Source organism: Sceloporus occidentalis, unplaced genomic scaffold, assembly GCF_023333645.1.
Source record: "Sceloporus occidentalis isolate IW3139 unplaced genomic scaffold, rSceOcc1.0.p SCAF_2, whole genome shotgun sequence".
Classification (NCBI taxonomy): domain Eukaryota; kingdom Metazoa; phylum Chordata; class Lepidosauria; order Squamata; family Phrynosomatidae; genus Sceloporus; species Sceloporus occidentalis.
Window position 1 is genome coordinate 39,794,218 of NW_028316982.1, and position 20,292 is coordinate 39,814,509.

At 38.8% G+C, this 20,292-nt stretch overlaps 1 protein-coding gene across 1 annotated transcript in view; it reads right to left on the reverse strand.

Annotated features, from left to right (window-relative positions):
- COL4A3 (collagen type IV alpha 3 chain) overlaps positions 1-20,292 on the reverse strand; it is a 104,083-nt gene that overhangs the window by 55,820 nt on the left and 27,971 nt on the right. Inside the window, exons 2-10 of the mRNA XM_089508147.1 lie at positions 15,385-15,441; positions 9,590-9,679; positions 6,711-6,755; positions 5,759-5,803; positions 5,555-5,617; positions 5,300-5,353; positions 3,595-3,621; positions 2,035-2,112; positions 1,635-1,697 (exon numbers count right to left, since the gene is read on the reverse strand). Of these exons, the coding sequence (XP_089364273.1) occupies positions 1,635-1,697; positions 2,035-2,112; positions 3,595-3,621; positions 5,300-5,353; positions 5,555-5,617; positions 5,759-5,803; positions 6,711-6,755; positions 9,590-9,679; positions 15,385-15,441 (522 nt within the window). The remainder of the gene's footprint in view (positions 1-1,634; positions 1,698-2,034; positions 2,113-3,594; positions 3,622-5,299; positions 5,354-5,554; positions 5,618-5,758; positions 5,804-6,710; positions 6,756-9,589; positions 9,680-15,384; positions 15,442-20,292) is intronic.

A 20,292-nucleotide genomic window follows, 5' to 3' on the forward strand; every position in this document is an offset into this window, starting at 1 on the left:
TGCGTGCGTGCGTGCGCATGTTATCCTATCCCAAGTCTCATTGTTACTGAAAGGCATGCGATGTAACTTGTTAGGAAAACAGAACAATCCTGTCCCTCAGATCCTCTGGCTGGAAAGGATCATGCTGAAACAGGGCATGCCAGCCATGGCAGTCCCGTCTCACGCTAATATAGCCTATTTCTGGTTACTTGCCTCCACACAGTAGACCGAAGAGAGACAACTGGTCTAATAGAAGAGAATTTTGGGTGGGGGAATAGCCATCTGAGAAATCGATAGTAAAAGCCACAGCACATACCAGCTTTTCCAGTATAAACCATTTTTACTTTAAAAATTTATAAAGATGCCATGCTAAAGATGGAGCAAACTTGTTTTTTGCTGCTCCAGATATCAGAACATGAGTTAATGGATTCAAAGTACAGGAAGGAGATTTGGATGACCTTCATGATCTTAAAACCTGTTAAGTGGAATTCTACTTAATAGTGGAATAGACTGTCCCCTGGGATGGTGGATTCTCCTTCTTTGCAGGTTTTTAAGCAGAAGCTGGATGGTCATCTCTTGGGAGAGTTTTGGAAGATTATCACACAGAAACTCTGCACTGGGATAGATGCGGGTTGTAACTATCTGGAATGGATCTTATTGCATGGCCAGGAACCCAGGCAGCAGACAATGCATATCCAACCCACGCTCCTCCAGTAGCTTTTTATGTATGGCAAAATCCCATTCATGAAAAGCTGCCGGAGAAGCCTGGGTTGGATATGGGCTGCCTACTGCCCCAGCTCCCAGCCATGCAATAAAAAACAAAAAACAAAAAACAGCTTCATTTATATGCTGCTTCATACTGAACTAACAGTGTCTATGTGGTTTACAACTATAAGCTACAACTATAATAACGTCTTTTCTAGATGGTTACAATCCATGTGTGGCTTTCCTGTGCAATAATCTCCTTTAGCTGTGTATTCCTACATGGCAGAGGGTTGGATTAAATGGCTCTTCCTGTTCCTTCTATGATAACAATGAAACTCTAAGATACAATGATTCTATCTATCTATCTATCTATCTATCTATCTATCTATCTATCTACTACCTACTACAGGTTGAATCTCCCTGATTCAGAATTCTGAAATCCAAAATACTCAACAATCAAAATTGTCTACATGGGTGGCTGAGATAGTGAGAACTTTGTTTTCTGATGGTTCAGTGTACACCAATTTTGTTTGATGCATACAATTATTAAATATTGTTTATAAAATTACTTCCAGGCTATATGCATAAGGTGTTTAAGAAAAACAAATGAATTTCATGTTTAGACTTGGGCCCCATCTCCAAGATATCTCATTATGTATATGCAAATATTCCAAAATTTGAAACAATCCAAAATCCAAAACACTTCTGATCCCAAACAATTAATATAAAGGGTACTCAACCTGTAGCATATTTTCTCAAGCATTTTCAAAAAGGATGACTGTATTAGTTTGCTGCACCTAACATTTCAGTAAGTTTAAGATGGAAAGATTTATTACAGCATGGGTCTACCTTCTCAGATTCTTCCTTTATGCAAAGTCATGTAAGGTCAAAGATGTTCTCTGAATAATGCTATTCTTTAAACAGCAAAACAGTTTAGCCTTTATACTTACTGGAAATCCTAGCGGGCCTTCTGGACCAAGCAGTCCTGGTAACCCTCGAGGTCCAGGCTCACCCTTTACAAAAAAGAAATACAAATAATTCTTACATTAAAAAAAAAAGGAATTAATCTTTTGCTACTTTTATTTGACTATTTTGTTCACTTTCACCATATTTTTGTTGGTGAACAGGTACTGAAATCACAATCAAAATAAAAAACAACAGTGGCAGTTTATTTATTGAAACACAATAAAGTAAACTGCATAGATGGGGCTCTTTAGATGTTTGCTGTTGTATGTCAGGCCGCAAAATGTCTTGTTTTGCAAAATGTTTGTAATCTCACTATACTGTACTTAAAATGCTTATACATATAAAATAGAATTATTATCCTAACTGAATTAATGTCAAACTTACCTGAGATCCAGGTATTCCTGGCATTCCAGGATCACCTTGGGAACTATAGCCTTGGTCATATGCATTTGCAGAAAATCCCTTTGGAATTAAAAGAGACACAGACCAAGAGAAAGAAAAGATTAATTTGTTCATTAAGTTCAGTATTCAAGAGATTGATAATTGGACCAATATGTTATATCTAAAAGGCCCCAGGCAATCAGCTAATATGATGTTTCAATGGTGGTCAGGAGATTTAGTTACAGAAGTTTGTCCACAGTAAACAATGCAATAAACATAGCTTGAGCTGGGAAACAATGGGATTCTACTCTATTCTCACTGTAGACACGTGTGCCTGACTACAGATGTAAAGGTAAACAGCAGCTGCCTCCAGAATCTTTTACTAAGCATACATCAACAGCAAAACAGAGAGAATAAGAAAGAACAGATAAGCCTGTTTCAGCTGCTTCCTCCAACATGCTAAAAAACAAACAAACTATAAGTCTGGCACCCAAATGGAAATTCTAAGAAAGTAAAGGCTGGGTGCAAGTTGGAAGAAGCCGTCAAGAGAACCAGCATGGTTTGAGTGTTGGATTAGGATTTTGGGAAACAAGGGTCTGAATCCCTGCTCAGATATGGAAATTTACTGGGTGGCCTTGGGCATTTCATACTCTGTGACCATTAAATGAAGGCAACAGTAAATCCCCTTTGAACAAATCTTGTCAACAAAACTGCATGATATATTCACCTTAGGCTCTCCATACATAAGAAATGACTTGAAGGCTAACAACAGCTTCAAGTGGCCTCTAGAAATTCAAAATGTTTTGTTTATTAATGTGAGCCTTACCTAACCTTGCTGTATTGTTTCAGATATATATATTGTTAGTTCCTAATAAAAAAAAGTTTGCTGTAGCAAACTTTCTGTTATAGAAGTAGTTCCCAGGCATACATCTGCTTTGCTAACTGAGGTTTACCTGAATTTAAACAGCCGTAAAAATGAAGGATGCTAAATGCTCCAGTTTCACTGAGAAACAAGACTAGTACTTCAGAAATAAAATGCTGAGGTATTTGTATAACAAAAATTCAGAGATGGGCAAGACAGCATTTTTAAGCCAGTGGTTCTCAAATGGGGTAGGACCTCCCGGAGGGCAAGAGAGTTGCTTGGAAGGGACACAAGACTTGGAGGCCCTGATTCTACCCCCGCCTCCACTTTCCAAACTTTTTCTGTCCTGGAGGGAGAGAGGAAGGCAAGGAAGATGTTTGGAGCAGCCATTTCTGACTGAGGGAGGAGGCGGAAAGAGGGGAAGCTCATTGGATTGTGACCAAGCTACTTCTTCCTCTTCCTCCACTCATCCTGCTATTTCCTTATAAAATGTTAAAATGTAAAAATACACAAATGTATAAATGAAAAAAACCACACTAAACAAAAATATTTTTATTCTTATACTATGATGAGTGTGTGTGTGTGTGTGTGGGGGGGAATTATATCATCTGCATGTAGATGTGAAAGGAGTCACAAGGGTAAAAAGTCTAAGAACCACTACCTTAGCACTATTTGCCTGTTTTACAGGAAAGATGACTTACTTTTTCTCCTTTGGTGCCTTCAGGACCCTAGCAAATAAAATAAAATAAAATGCATAAAATACACTATCAGAAGTTAAGTAAATTAACAAAATAGGGCCTATGTGCCCAGGAAGAATTCTAAATTATTGAGGCTCTGCAAGTGCTAAGACAGCTTGCCATTATGGCAGAATTATCTTGTGAATATATAATGCAATCATATACATGTCCACTAAGAAGTACCATATATACTCCACTATGGAGATTATCACAGGGAGAAAAAGACCCAAAATAGATTTGGGATTGCAAACTGAAAAGCTGGTATTATCACACATAAAATCGCCACTGCTGCCTCTTGGCAATTACAACCTGGGTCCCTGCTGCAAAGCAGCTGGCAATGCGTGGCTGGGACCTGGGTTGTAGTTGTCAGATGGCAGTGGCAGCAATTTTACATCATATAATACCCACCTTTGAGTTTGCAGTCCCAAATCTATTTTGGGTCTTTTTCTCCATGCGATAATCTCCTATAAGTCGACCTCATGTATAAATTGAGGACAGGTTTTGGACCAAAATGATAGATTTTGATATGACCTATGGATAAATTGAGCGTAAAGCCTGGGGGCATGTAACAAAAGATAGAAAGGATGAAGCAAAGGAAAGCAATGCCAACGAACTTATAAAATTCTAACATACATAACTGTTTGTGTTCATACTAAGGCTGAATGGATGAGATAATAGAAGAGAATCAGAACTGCCAAGATAGATTATGCTCTTGCCCTTCACCAGGGGATTGTTCCCTTTTTTAATAATACAGGGGGCCCTCCCCTTACGCATGGGATCTGTTCCGCATCCACCTGAACAAGGGGAAATCTGCCTATGCTCGCACCCCATTAAAACAACGGGGTGCACACTCGCAGCTTAGGGGAGCATGTGCGCCATGGGCGTGAGCGTGCCATTGCTTTAATTGATGCGCGGCTTCCATGTGAGCTGGAAACCACCTATGTATCACACGGGTACAATGTAGTTAAAGTACAGGACTTACATTGACCCACGGATATGTCAATCTAGGTTTTGGGGGTCAATTTTTTAACTAAAATTTCTAGATTGATACATGAGTACATACAGTCAGTGCCGCTCAGTTCAACAGGACTTAATCTTAGATTAGTGGGAAAATGTGCAGTCCCAGAGATTCAAAATAATAATCTTTTGATAATTTCAAATTATTGCTGTCATTTGAATTCTCTGCCTGAGAATTCTAAATACCCCTCCTTAAAACTGCCAATACCAGAATGCAACAGGAGGCAGATAGAGCAGTCAAAGTGGAATAGTAGCACTATAAGAGTATAGTGTGATAAACATCAGAGACAAAAGAAGCCATTTGGAAGTGTTTGATTAGCATGTTATATATCAACGACATATTTCAAAGTTACCACCTTACCACCTTATGATTATCAAAGTCTAACAGGATATGTGTTGGAACCACATCACTATGGAATGGTCTAATCTTGCACTATCATAGGATATGTACTTGCTCTGCTTGTCTATTAATGCATAGTTCCTCATGCTGTTTGATCAGATGACAATTTTGGGGGATACTATGAAACATAGTTCATTGCTGTTTCTCATTTCTTTCTAGTCAATATAGTTGTTCTTGATTAATGCTAATAATATGCTGTGAAATGAGAAGCTCTTCACAAGATATATTTGACTATCATAAACAAAAACATACTGGTAATCCTGGAAAGCCAACTTGTCCCGGAAGCCCAGGAAATCCTTGCTCACCCTAGAAAACAAAGATACAGTGAAAGAGAGCTGACACAGAGGAAGGTAAGTGTTGTGAGGCTCTAGAAATTACACTCCCAATTGCTCTACTCTCACACACTTTCCCCAGCAGTCTTACATATTCTAGAGAATGCCACAGGATGATACTTTACCAACTGTGCATCCGGTGGACAGGCTGCAATTGGTTCTGTTTTATTCTTACCTTTGTCCCATTGCACCCTGGTATACCTAAACGTCCTGGAGGACCAGCATTTCCTGGATCACCCTACAAGATGTTACAAGATTGCCAAGGTCACTATTACTGAAATTTCAGCTATTGTAGCTCAGAAGTTAACATCTTTAAGATTTATAGAATTAATAATAAGAAGATGCATATAAAAATCATACTGAAATTCATTACACTTACTGGTAGGCCTGGGGGACCTGAATAACCTGGAATTCCTGGCATACCCTAATTATATTAAAGAACAAAAGAAAACATTAGCAAATGGTTTTTGATTAAGCACAAGAATCTTCAATAGAAATGGACATGGGTCCAAAAGCAAATATTTTGTAAGGCTAGTACAAGGCCCCTTATACAAATAGACATTATTTAATCTGATGGAATAAAACAATTTTAGATAGACAAGGAAATATACATAATTATCTTATGCTGCAGTGCCAAAAACAGGCTTAACAGATAACACTTTTAGGGTATTTTGAGACTAATAGTTCCTACATGGTACTGCTAAATGTAATTTAACTATAGTTGGCTCCAGAAAGAGGTACAGTCACACTTTTAAGATAATCTGTATAGTTTTTAAACAAATTTAAGAACTAGAAAAGATTCTAAAATGCAAAGATATACAATTCAGCACAGCAGTTAGAATCATACAAGCCATTCTATTCCCCATTACCATGTATTGATGTAAGAACTGGACAGTTAAGAAGGAAGATAGGAGGAAAATCAATTCATTTGAGATGTGGTGCTGGAGAAGAGTGCTGAGGATCCCGTGGATGGCCAAAAAGACAAATAAATGGGTCCTAGAGCAGATCAAGCTAGAGATCTTTCTGGAAGCCAAGATGACAAAACTGAGCCTGTCGTACTTCTCACATCATCAGAAGAGAGGATTCACTGGAAATACAATCATTCTAGGAAATATAGAGGGAAGTAGAAAAAGAGGGACACATGCTAGATGGACTATATTAAGGAGGTTAAAGGTATGAGTTTACAAGACCTAACCAGAGCAGTGTAAGAAAGGGAGCCTTGGAGATATCCACAGGGCCACTGTGGGTCAAGATCGAATTGAGGGCAGTTAACAACAACAAAAGTATAGCTTTTAATATGAAAGGAGTGTAATAATGAGCAAAATACAAACCCTTGAACCTTTAGGTCCAGGAAAGCCTACTGGCCCTGGAAATCCCTAGGAAACAAAAGAAAAATAAAATTAAATATATTAACATTTACTCTTTCTATAGAAGATTCAAAGAAGTAATTCATTTTCCCCCTCATGTCCCATTTCTTTTGTCTTGTAATCGTTAAAGGAACTAAAACATCAAGCAAAAAAATTAATCATTTCCACCAACTATTACTGTGCTTTGCTATGAAACCTCTGCTGCATCCACTGATTACCAATCATTCTTTCTTTAACATCAGTGGCTTTGGAGATTATCACATGAAGGATAAGGACAAGAGTGAATAACAATAAATAAATAAGTTTATTTATATTTCCCGCCTCTCCCACGGATTGAGGGGGGATTACATCAATAAAATAATACAATAATACAAATACAATCAATAAAACACTAACATTGAATTAACCAAATGGATCACTCCCATCCTTATCATGTCCTTATTGTACGATCACCCAAAAGATTATCATACACATTGCTCTTATCCCATCATTATCCCATCAGTGAAATGGAATTGTCTCATCAGTTTTCATTAACAGAAACTTCCAACGACACGACAATTCCATTTCATAGAGAGGATAAGGATGGGATAAGTGTTACATTGTATGATAATCTTCAGGAGATTGTGTGATAAGGACAGGAACTTTGCTCCCATCCTTGTCCCCATTTGATAATTTCCTTTGTCTCATTCGGATCATCTTTGATGTGGTACTCATGATCATGCCCCCCAGTCAATACAGTTCCTGTTTTCTTTCAGTTAGCATCTTGACTGCGAACAGTTCATAAGGTCAACTTTTAAACTTGAGGCTTTTTATCAGAATGTTGAGCCATTCACAAATACAAGATGAACACAAATATTCATGCAAAAATGGTTTCTGTATTATGCCTATAGCATGAAAATGCTACACAAAAGCATAGAAGCATAGAGTTTGAAGAAGCGACATAGGCACTGTTCAATTTAGTGAAACCTCATAGTTTTGTGAGTCAGGTTTGTTGGTATGATGCAGCGACATCCACCACATGTTTACCATTTATATGTTTATTTGTCTGAACTGAACAGAACAAAACAAAACAGGAGAACTATTCAGAACACAGGCCAGCCAAAGTTAAGCATGCCTATTTCTCAAAGTCTCTCCTCATGTTAAAATCAATGAGGTTTTGATCTCATTAGATTATATTCAGATTTACTATTTTAATCAACTTACTGTATACTGTAGATCACAAATAAGGAACATCTTTATGTTTGTATAATAACCAATACAATTGATAAAAATGCACAATGGATGAAATCTTTAGACATAATTTATATAATTCTGAGATAAGCCCCCTATTATCTTTATCACTTTTTAGTATTATTGTGTCCAATTCCGTTCTTTCCCTTGATATTCCTGTGCATCTCATATCCTCGTTAAATTTCTCCCAGAGTTGTCTATATGTAAACCATCCTAAGTTTATATCCTCCTGTTCTAGTTGTTCCTTGCTTTTCATAACAATCTTCCCATTTTGATTTTTCGTTAATTCCTCATATCTCAACCATCCCTTTCCTCCTAATTTACTTCTTTTCATGAAGGCTTCCTGCGGTGAGGTCCATATTGGTAATTGCCTGTATAATTTTCCTTTATATTTTGCCCAAATTTTTAATAGTGTTCTTCTAATTATATGGTCATTAAAGATTCTATTTTGCTTTAATTTGCCATAACATAAATATGCATGCCATCCGAATTCGGTGTTAAATCCCTCAAGATTTAATAAGTCTTCATTTTTGAGTTTGATCCATTCTAATACCCATTCCAAGCAATTTGCGTGAAAGTATAATTTTAAATCAGGTACGGCTAATCCACCCCTCTCTCTCAAATCGATCAAATTCTTCCATTTTATCCTCGATTTTCTTCCACTCCAGATAAATTTTTGAATATCCTTTTTCCATTGATTGAAGATTTTTTCGCTTAATATAATGGGTAAATTCTGGAAGTAAAACATCATTTTTGGTAATACGTTCATCTTAATTAGTGAGATTTTCCCCATTAGTGACAATTTTAGTTTGGACCAACTTGCGAGTTTCGTTCTAATCTGTTGCCATGTTTTTTTATAATTATTGTCAAAAAGTTCCAAATTTCTACTAGTCAATTCAATACCTAAGTACTTTATCTTTTTCTGTATTTGTATGTTGGTCTCTTCTTGAAGTTTCTTCTTTTTCTTTTCCTCCATATTTAGAGCTAACATAGCCGATTTGCTTTTATTCAGCTTTAATCCCGCCCACCTTCCATATTGTTCAATGATCTCTAATACTTTCGGTATGTTCTTTAATGGCTCTTCTACAACTAAAGCGATGTCATCTGCATATGCCAAGATCTTAATTTCATTTCCTTTTATCCGCATACCTTTTATTTGATTATCCGCCCTTATTTTCTTACATAAAATCTCTAAGCATGTAATAAAGAGGAGGGGGGAAAGGGGGCAAAGTAATCAATATTCCAAAGTAATCAATATTCCACACACACCCAAGCTGCCTCTGAAGCACTCATTTTCAAGTTTTTCCAATTTAACATTAGCAATGGCTTTCCACACGTCTGGGTGCAGCAGAAATCTCGTCCATGGCAGAACTACTGTCACAACAATCACCACTATTAGTGGGGTTCACTATCAGTCGAAAGAAGCAGAGGTTAGTGAAGGGCCAATTCTACATCCTAATTTCCTTGAGGCATCAATAGTGAGTGGCAGGGCAGTGGTGGAAAGATAGTACTGCAAGCTTCCTGCTCAGAATAGTCACTTTTCTAGTGTTATTCATAATAGTCTCTCTCTTGATTGGAATTAATTAGCTCCTTCTCATCAGATTACAACATACCTTGGGTCCTTGCAGTCCAGGAGGACCTTCTGGACCTGGGAATCCCACATAACCAGGTGGGCCAGGGTAACCAGGAAAGCCCTTTTCACCCTGTAAAAAAAGTAAGCTTTTATATGTGTCCTTGATGTTTCAGCTGAAAATTCACAGCATATTTTAAAAGTTCTAGAAGTATTAATTGCTAAGCACACATGCAGATGCATGCATTTACTTCAGTTACTATGGATTTACAGATACCAAAAGGCAGAGTTTGGATGATTTACCAGTGAAGTGTCTGTGAAGTATCTACCTGGCTGTAAGAAACTCCTTTTCTCTTGCTGGGTGTGGCTAACAGCCTGCTATAAAAACAACAGATGCCCAAGGCAGAGTTCTGGTGTTGGGAAAAAGAACAGAGTCTTCACCAGTGAAGTATCTACCTGGCTTTAAGAAAGTCATGTTGCCCCTTCTGGTCATATACATGAACAGCTGATTCTTACTCCGGTAGCCAATTTTAACCATACTGACTGTACATCCCTTAAATGGATAACTCACATTCCTTAATGATTATTTGTGGCTAGAAATAAGAAATGCAATGTGAATAGAGCTAAAAGTATATTGAAACATAATTGAGAATTAGAGAATTTTATGTTAGGGCATTGGCCGTATTGTTTTAATCCTTTGATTCTTTGCTTTTAGTGATTATCATAGAACCTTGTGAAGATTTATTGAATAGACTATATTTTAGATCCTTAGATATGGTGATAGTCATGAGGAAACAAAAAAAGATGCTTGAGCAAAGTAATGCAAATGAAAATCAGATGACAAACTATTTCAGTTCTAAAGGTAGGAAGTGAACCAAACAGAATTATTTTTGTCAGGAGTCCCAGCCATCACAAAATGAAAATAATCCAAATAATGAACAGTCTGTTTTAGAATTACAAGATCAACAAGCAACCCTTTTTGATAGCTATGTTCATGGTTTGGATACTGCAGCTACATCTAGCCAATATCAAACTCTAGTTTTTGATAATAATGAGAAAATTTTTTGGACTAAAGGTCTCAGAATCCCCAGCCAGTATAGCCAGTACAGCTGCAGTCATAGTCAGGGACATGCAGTCTAAAAATTAAATGTTATAGGCCAAAGAAGTAGTCTATTTTTCTACGTGATGTAAAAAGTGCGCCACTGGCGCACTTGTTACATAAGTGCTGTGTGGCACCATGCACATGCTGCACAGCACTTACATAACAATAGCGGTGCCCATGTAAACAGGGTGCCGCCGTTGTTACGCCCTCGTCACATGCGAGGGTTGTGGGGCATGTGGGCGCTCCACCCCCCAGCCAACCCTCGCACGTGATTAGGGTGCTGCATAGGTAGATATGTACCAGTCCTTAGAAAGATGTAACTCTAAAAACACTTTTCCAAGTTCTGCTAAAAAACAACTTTTCCAAATTCTGTGTCATTTGAGTACCACATCAAACTGTGGGAAATTGCTACTGGAAATGCTTTCACAGTAAATTAATCCCTATTAACCCATGTTTAATGATTTAAAAAAAACAAACACTGCACTCAAAAGCTAAGTTGGAAGAGCATGAAGTTGGTTATTATTGTTGCTGCACAGACCGGTGCAAAGCACCGGCCTGCACACATACTAGGGTTGCCTTGGGGCATCCTTTCCAGACGCCCCACAACCCTAGTACGTTGCCGCAGCTTTGTAATGGTGGTGCCCTTTCTACATGGGCGCTGCCAAATGGGGTGGCGCGGGCGTGATGTCTTGGCGCCGCTGAAGGGCGCTTGTGGCGCCCTTTCAGCGGCGCCAGAAGGAGCTCCGTTTCAGAGCTCCTTTGGCCACACGTATCGCTGGCGCAGCATTTAAACAGCCGCGCCAGCGATACAAAGAGAAAGGGGCCAAGTCGCCCCTTTCTCCCTTTCCCCACCGTTGTTGGGGTGTCCTTGGGGCTTGAAGCCCCAAGGACACCCCTTTCCATGCCACGGGGAAGCGGCCTTTTGCTGCTTCCCCACAGCCTGGAAAAGCGGCGGATCGGGGCCTCGGGGCTCAGGCCACGATCCATCAGGGAAAGGGGCGGGTGCAGGCTGCCCCAAAGGAGCAATCTGTATCCTTCCATACATACTTTAAAGTGTAAGTCTCCCTTTGTCCTAACCATCATGGCAGTTATTATTGCCAAAATGCCTAGTGCCACTTGCAGAATGGGAGAGAAGGGATAAGCAAGAAGAACAAGTACACTTCCCCTTATGACAATCCCAATTAGATAGGGTATACTGAGACACAATGATTTCAACTGACAACAGATTATTGTATATCCCTATTCAGTCATTATTTAAGCATGTTTAAGGAATATGAAAAGAGACCAACACACAAGCTCCTCCAACCTTCTGTGTTCACAGTACTGTCACTCTTTGCACGGAGAGCAACGGATCCAAATATGAGAGCCTCCCCCATGCATGGATGCTCTCCATGTAATGGGGAGAAGAATTAAAAAAGGAGTGGAGGGAGAAAAAAGATTACAAATATCATGGAGATTATCCTCATACAAATGGTCTGCTATTCAGGTTCATCACTTTCCACTTGAGGAAAATGATAGAATTGGGGAGAAAGGGAATGAGGTTAGAGTGCACCCTCTTTGCATGTTGATTCAACATATTTACATAGGACATTTATTTTCATGATGACCTTGCAAGACTTCCCTTCACCTCTTCTCTACTGTGGCTTTGAGGAGATAAGAGAATGTCACATCTGTTTTTAAATAATTGCAATTTATCTGTTTTTGTCTGGATCCAGAAAAACTGTTAAGCCTCAGCTATGCAAACTGCAATTATTTAAAAACAGATGTTTAATGAAATGTCAACCTCCAGTTATGGTTTATGATGTTAAGAATAAACTTATGAATAACTATAATGTAAGGTTCAAACACTAAACTGTGATTGGTTGAAAATGAAAGTGGTGAAAGAGTTTGGGCTGCAAAAGACTGCCCCCAAAGGGTGGATTGGGACCACCTTGGTGCCGCTTGCCCAGGCACCACAGCAGCCACATACCATGGCCCCAATCCGCCCCAGAGCTGGCCCAAATAGGAGTGAAAAAGATCCGCTCCTATTTGGGGTGGTAAAAAGCCACCTTAGGCAACCCTGCTGCAACCCCAGGGTAGCTTCAAGAAGCTACGGGGGCATGCAGCATTTAAATGCCATGCCTCCAGAGTGTCTTGAAGCCACCCCTGTGTGTTTGGCTGTGCGGCTTCTGGTCATCTTGGGGGCTTGCGGCATCAGAATGCCATGCCCCCAAGCTGTCTGGAAGCCAGCTTTTGTGGCTGGTCTGTTCCGGCCCTTTGAATATTTTCTCATAGTTGGGTGAACCTTGTGAACCTTAGACAAAGCAGGCTATTTCATAAAACAGGAAGCCATATTTTATTGTCATTCCTAAGTTGAAAGAAATACTGTCATGGGATATTTGGATGCAAAAAGTAAATGAATATGGGGATTTAAATAAATTTTCATTTTCCATTAAAAAACAAAATATGTCCAAAAAAAGAAAAAGACTGGCAAAAAGTACACGAGTTCTGGAGTAAACATTGGGAGGTACATATAAGATTTCTAGAGGATTAAGAAGAATCCTATTAAGTAACCACATGTTATTAATTGATCTTTTTTTTTATTAACCTCTCTTATATCACCAGAGGAAACTACCTTCATGGCAGCCCCGCCCATCTATAGTGAGTTAGCTAAGAGTAGAGGATTATAAAGTTATGCTTGTATTATTTTCAAGAGGTTGTAATAGATTAAGATGTAGAATGTATGATAAGAGACTATAAAAATTGTGTGTGGAAATTGTAAAGCAATAATCTTAACAATGACCAGGAGACAATTGCGTTTTCTTTAGTTAGTACTCTTCAAAGCCCGCAAGAACTTAAGGAAGATATCAGCACACGAAGACAACAGTTCAAGTGACGATCTGTATTTTATATTAATGTATGAACTTTCTTTTTTTTAAAATAAAGATTATATTTAAAAATATGTTTTATAAAATATGTTTGAAACTACTTTAATACCGTGGGACCATTCAAATAAATCCTTGGATGTGTAGTCTAGTGAGCTCCTTAGAATTCTGTGCTAGAGAGTTCTAGTGCAGAGGATCTCAAATACTGGAGTTGTAGATGTTTTGGTGTTGCTCAGGACTGGGAAACAAGCAGTTCCCATGGCCATTTTCACTGCCCCCAATCCCACATTATCCAACATGTCACAGATAAAAACCAAGATCCATGTAATCAAGGAACATCAAGGAATGATGTTCCTTTATAAAACCAGGGAACGGCTCTACTCTAGTTGGGAGTATTCCAGGCCAAGGTATGCAACATGCATTTATAGTACAGTGGTACCTCGGGATACGAAATACCCAGGTTACGAAATTTTCAGGATACGAAAAAAAATAATTTAAAAAAAATTTTCCGGGTTAAGAAAGTTTTTTCGGGTTACGAAAAAACTTTTGGTGCTTTTCTGCGCGATTTCACACCAAATCGCGGCTTTTCCCCATTAGCGCCTATGGGGATTCGGCTTGCGAAAGCCTTTCGGGTTACGAAATTGACAGCGGAACGAATTAATTTCGTAACCCGAGGCACCACTGTATAAGTACCAAAGTGACTTTCAATTTGTAAAGTGTACTGTTATCACTTTCAATTTATTCTCAAAATTTCAATTTCTTCCCCAAAAATCCAGGAAACCCCCCCCCGTTCCAAAATTTCCAGAAATGTTATGTGTGTTTTTGTCCCAACTTGTTTTTTCCTCATTCCCCCCCCCCCCTTTTTTTTTTGCAGGAATCCAAAAGGTGAGCAGGTGAAACGTCTTCCTTCTAATTTGCAGGGAAATGACCCTATCTCTGATTTCCAAAACCTGTTCCCTATGAAGTAAGCCACTGAGAAGTAATAGTTTGGGAGTGCTCTGGCATCATTGTTTGTGTTGTGATGCCGGGCTATCACATCCTTGTGAGTCCACTGATGTTCTCTATGTCTGAACTATGGCATTTGGGCATCATAGCCAGTATGTCCTTGATCCCAGTTCCATCAGGGGCTAGCCTGAAGAAAGAGGCTCCTCCCTCCCTAACTGTCATCTTTCGGCCTCTGAGGGAGAGAGAAGGCTGGCCCAGTTCCATCAGGGGCTAGCCTGAAGAAGAAGAGCCCTCCCTCCGGTCCATCTGCCTTGGTCCAGGCCTCAGAGGGAGAGAAGAATGCTGGACCTGATTCCCCCCCCCCTCACCATTCCCTTCTCCTTTTGTGTCGTGTCTTTTAGATTGTAAGCCTGTGGGCAGGGAACTGTCTGTTATCCCCTCTATTGTAAACCGCTCGGATTCCCAGTGGTTGGGCGGTATATAAATAAAACCTATTATTATTATTATTATTATTATTATTATTATTATTATTATTATTATTTATCGGCCAGAGCAGTGTTTTCTGTGATTCTGTGTTTCTCATCCCTCCCGCCCATCATTTGAAGAATTTTCTTCTTTTTTGTGCTATCTCCCACGAGAGGAATATCCACAGGCTATAGTGGCCACCCTGCTAGGGGAGCAGTGATGTATCCCATCTCCTAGCAAAATGTAAGTATGGCATATCTAATAAAATTAGGATTCCCATTCAATGTTTTGTAAAAAAGATATTATGCTATTCCAGCATCTGCCACTGGAGGGAGCACACCACTGTCTTGTATAAATAAATAAAAAATGGTGAATGTTCTTTTTCCATAGAATTACAAGTAGTTATGATAATCTAAATTGATCTTTGGGATAAACAACAGGGAAAATACATAATCCCCTTACCTTATTGCCTTTTGTTCCATCACAATAGCAGCGGTTTTCACCCTTGCAGATGCAGTTCTAAAAAGAAAAAAAAAAACATATATATATATATATATATTACAATCAGCATACCTTATGCTTTCTTTGTTTAAAATGAAAATACCTTTGCAAAAGGCTAATCTTTACCTTTTTTTTTTTACCTTTTCCCCCCTCACATTTCTGGGTAAGAAGTTAAACATTTAGCCTTTTACATATATTCAAATCCTAACATGTTTTGTTATATTCTCATTAGAAACCTGCAAATATTGTCCATTAGTACGTATCAGTACTGTTCATCAACTGATTCTTTTCTCCCCAAATTAGAACTTTCTTGATCAGAGATAAGAAATGGCTCGTCTCTAAATTTGCTGTAAGATTTTTCCTCTTTATTGGTCATGTCATAGATTTTTATTGTATTATTGTATTATTCTGAATTCTTGTCCTTCCCAGCAGGTTCAGGCCAAAGCGAACACCTGTAGCCTCTTCTAGTTTGCTTGTGCTTCTTGATTAGTAACTTTCTCCTCTTGACCAGTCTCTGATGATGTTTGGCCACATGTGCCCTAATTTTCATCTGTGACATCTTGGAAGGTATTTTAATAGTTCAAACCTAGTTGCTTCCTGTATAGACAAAGTCATTGCAATGTGTAAGACTCCTAAGTTTTTCATGATGATTATATTATACTGTGTGGTAATCAAAATTCAGAGTGGGATACTGAACAGTGATATATAGACAAAGAACTATAAAACACAAAATAGTAAAAAGTATTGCATTTATGCTTATAAAGCCGCTACAAGGGGGAAAACATTTTGGTGGATGAGATGAAGCGTTGTGAGTGGGTGTGATTCTGCTCCTCTCTCCCCACTCCATTCCCCCTCATTCTTCCAAAGCAAGCTATTTTTCTTTCTTTTTCTATTTCTTTTCTAGTTTCTTTTAAAATATTTCATCATATTGCCATAACTGCACAATTGTGGTGAAAATTAAAAGGATAAAATCCAAAGGCAAACTGAATAGAGCATAGGGCAGATAAGGCAGGACTATGGAAGTCATGCAGAAAAGAGAGCACAGGACCATAGATTACCAAAGCAGTGCCTTAGCACTACTGCAGAGAAGTGTGATAATGAATGTTCCCAAACTGGTAAGTTTATATTTCCTTAAACTAATGCAATTGTGGTGAAACAGCAAACTGGTGTGATAAAATCCTGTATATGCAGAAGAGAGACAAATGGTAAGTATGCATGAAGGATTGAGACAGTTTGGAGAGATGATGGGGTGAAAGAAACAGATGAGCAATATCAAAAATATCCCAAGGTAAGAGACCCAAGAGAGGAGAAAAAGATTCTCTTTCTTGCAATTGTTACGTTGGAATTTAGGAGCCAAAGCATTGACTTCAAGGTTCTAGTTTATGTACTATACAGAATTTTTGGAACATAGCTTGGCATTTTAATTGGATACACTTTGGGTGGCTTTCAAACCATCTTCCTTTCATCTACCAGTAACCATTCCTTCCCATGGAAAATGAGCTGTGCCTTCTAGGGTGCCAATACGAAATTAGTTGGTTCTAAACAAAACAGGAATTTCAAATGGCCTTTTCCTGGTGACTTATTAATGTTTGGCTAAATGGATCAGTTAGTGAAATCTTGTACGAGAAATCAGTTCACGCATCCAGATAATGTCAGAACAATCCATAACAATTCTTAACAATTTCAAACATCAATGTCTAAAAGTAGAATTACGAGCGTGTGTGGGCAGGGCACATACATATGCTTCTTTAAACTTGATCGCTTCATGTGATCATTTTGACATCAGAAAATTCCCAGAACTGTGCAACTTGTTATTTTAAGTATGTATGGGGTGGGATTGGTAATGCAGATATTTCTTGTTTCTTTAAATGTAGTGTGTATGCAGGCTAGCAACACAAATTTCTGCATTAGGTATAAATAGAGTCAGCATGGTATAGTGTTTTAAGCATTTCAATTATAACTCTGGAGACCAGAGCCTGAGTCCTTGCTCAGCCATGGAGACCCACTGGGTGACCCTAGTCAAGCCACAGTCTCTCAGCCTCATAGGATGAAAAAGGCAAACCTCCTCTGAATAAATTTTGTCAATAAAATCCCATGATAGTTTTGCCTCAGCGTCACCATAACTCAGAAACAACTTGAAGGCACACAACAATGATATAGCAGCAACAGCCAATATAATTTTCATTTCCACATCTTCCATCTTGGTTCTTATAAAACGTCCATTGCTTGGAATCTAAGCTGCTCTCTCCAGACTTTGTAAAAGTTACTCTTTGGGACCACAATACCCAGAATCCCCTTGTCTGCTTTGCCAGGCTATTCTGGGAGCCATGCACCAAAAAGATAATTTTACAAACACTGCTTATCTATTCACATAAAGCAGAGGAACAGTTTCCATCAACTTTTTCTCCATCTGCAAAGTACCCAACAAAGACCAAACAAAGGGTCCCTCAACAGCTAAGAACAGATTTTGTTGGGATGGGGAAGAGAGAGAGAGAGAGTCATAGTCTGTGAACTCTATTCTACTTATGGAAGAAAAATTAGGATCCAAACCAAGGAATTTTTCTTTTAAAGTGTCCTTCATTAAAGTATAATTCTGACAATAGTCCAAGGACACATTCATGATTATATAGTGGAATGTTAAGAATAAAAGCCCCTTTCCAAAATAGAGGTAGCTTCCTTCTTTCAACAGAAAATCAGAGCTCCATTGAATGATTTTGTTTACTTTATAAAGTCCAGTTATTGCTGTCCAGGCTACTCTGCCTGTGCTGAATTAGAAATGTCAGTGAAAGGGCAAAGCTAGCTGACACAGCACTGCGCTGGAAGGAGAGGCAGAAAGCAGAGCCATGTCAGTGTAAAAGGACATTTAATTTATTTTAAATTAAAATTCGAAAGCCTTAGAATGAGATGGGAAAGTTAAATAAGAATCAAGTAATTACTGTTATAATTGAAATACAACATGAAAAATGACTGTTTTCTGGGTCCCTGCCTATATAATTTTTATAGAGTAACAATTAGAAAAAACTGAAAGTAAGGGAAACAGTTTTTAGGGTCAAACTCTCAAAAGGTTTAGGAATGTAGGGGCAAACAAATATAGTGTACTGCCTGAAAATCCTGAGAAGGTTTCCCTGCCATTCCTTGAGTTCTGTCAAAAATCACAAGGTATTTCTCCTTGGAGAACAACCCATTAAATACATAGAGGAAGGAGATTAAATATGATAGAATATTCCTCAATAACTATGCATAATTTGTGGGTCTTGACAAAATTCAGCAAAATCAACAACTACAGTCAATATCGTCTCAAGGACTACATAATCCTGCCAACAGCACTATCAAGAGTTTATACCAAAACCTCCTACGTTTAGTCTAAGAACTCTATTTTACATTTTTCTCATTAGTAAATAAAGGTGCAACTGATGGAATCCAATGGCCATGAACTATGAAGACTTCACTTTCTGCTTTCTGCTTTGTACTTTGAGAAGCAATGTTATAGCAGAAGCTAATTTCACTCCCTGACATCTCCAAAGAGCGCTGGGTAGGAAATTTACATAGATGTAGGCAATGCAAACTATACTGAGCTAGATGGAGTAATGGTTTGAACTGACAGCTTATGAAATTTCTCACAAGAAGAGGTAATCTCAGTACATATAATGAGATGGGTGCATATCAGACATAGAAAAGTTTGTAAGAAGGTATCCTTATGTTATGTTTATGTTAAAAAGCAGTATTTCCCATTTATTTTGAAAGGGAACATTTAATATGTCTGTGAAGTCTAACTTGTGTTTCAAACCTGTTCATTAAAAACAGTCCAAAATGAAGCAGAAATATCCCTCTGATTTTTATTCTTTGCCCCTTGCCCCCCTTTTTTCCTTGAGTGAGAAGGAAACACCTGCATGAGTTTTTCAAAAATCTTATTTTCACCCACTCCCATAATAAAATGAATGTGGTTAAAGATAAACCCATGCACCAAGGAAATACACAAATAACAAAATATTTTTGGATGGCAAGAAAAAAAGTATCAGCAAGAGAGCACCAATAATAGAATCACAGAATTATAGAGTTGGAAGAGACCACAAGGGCCATCCAATCCAACCCCATTTTGCCACGTAGGAACACACAATCAAAGCACACCCAACAGATGGTCATCTAGCCTCTGTTTAAAAACTTCCAAAGAAAGAGACTCCACCAGACTCTAAGGGAGTGTCTTCCACTGTCAAACAACTCTTACTATTAGGAAGTTCTTCTTAATGTTTAAATGGAATCTCTTTTCCTCTAGTTTGAATCCATTGCTCTGAGTTCTATTCTCTGGAGCAGAAGAAAACAAGCTTGCTCCATCCTCAATATGACACACCTTCAAATATTTAAACTGGGCTGTCATATCATTTTTTAACCTTTCCAGGCGCAACATACCCAGCTCCCTAAATCTCTTCTTATAGGGCATGATTACCAGACCCTTAACCATTTTGGTCACCCTCCAGCTTCTCAACATCCCTTTTGAACTGTGGTTCCCAGAACTGGACACTGTATTCCAGGTGAGGCCTGACCAAAGCAGAATGGAATGGTATTGTTACTTCCCGTGATCTAGACACTATACTTCTATTGATGCAGCTGAGAATCACATTAGCGCGTTCCGGACGGGCCCTATGGGGCACCGTTGTTACGTGCGAGCGGCAGCGCTTCCTGACATGCCTTGCCCCTCGTGCGTAACAACTACGTCAAAATGGTGGTGCCGCATACAGATGGGCGCCGCCATTTTGATGTAGCGGATGCACAGCGTCCAGACATCGCGCACCAGAAGTGGTGCTGCGAGTTCACGCCTTGCGGCGCCTCTTCCAGGGCACAGGAAGAAGCCCCATTTTGGTGCTTCTTTGT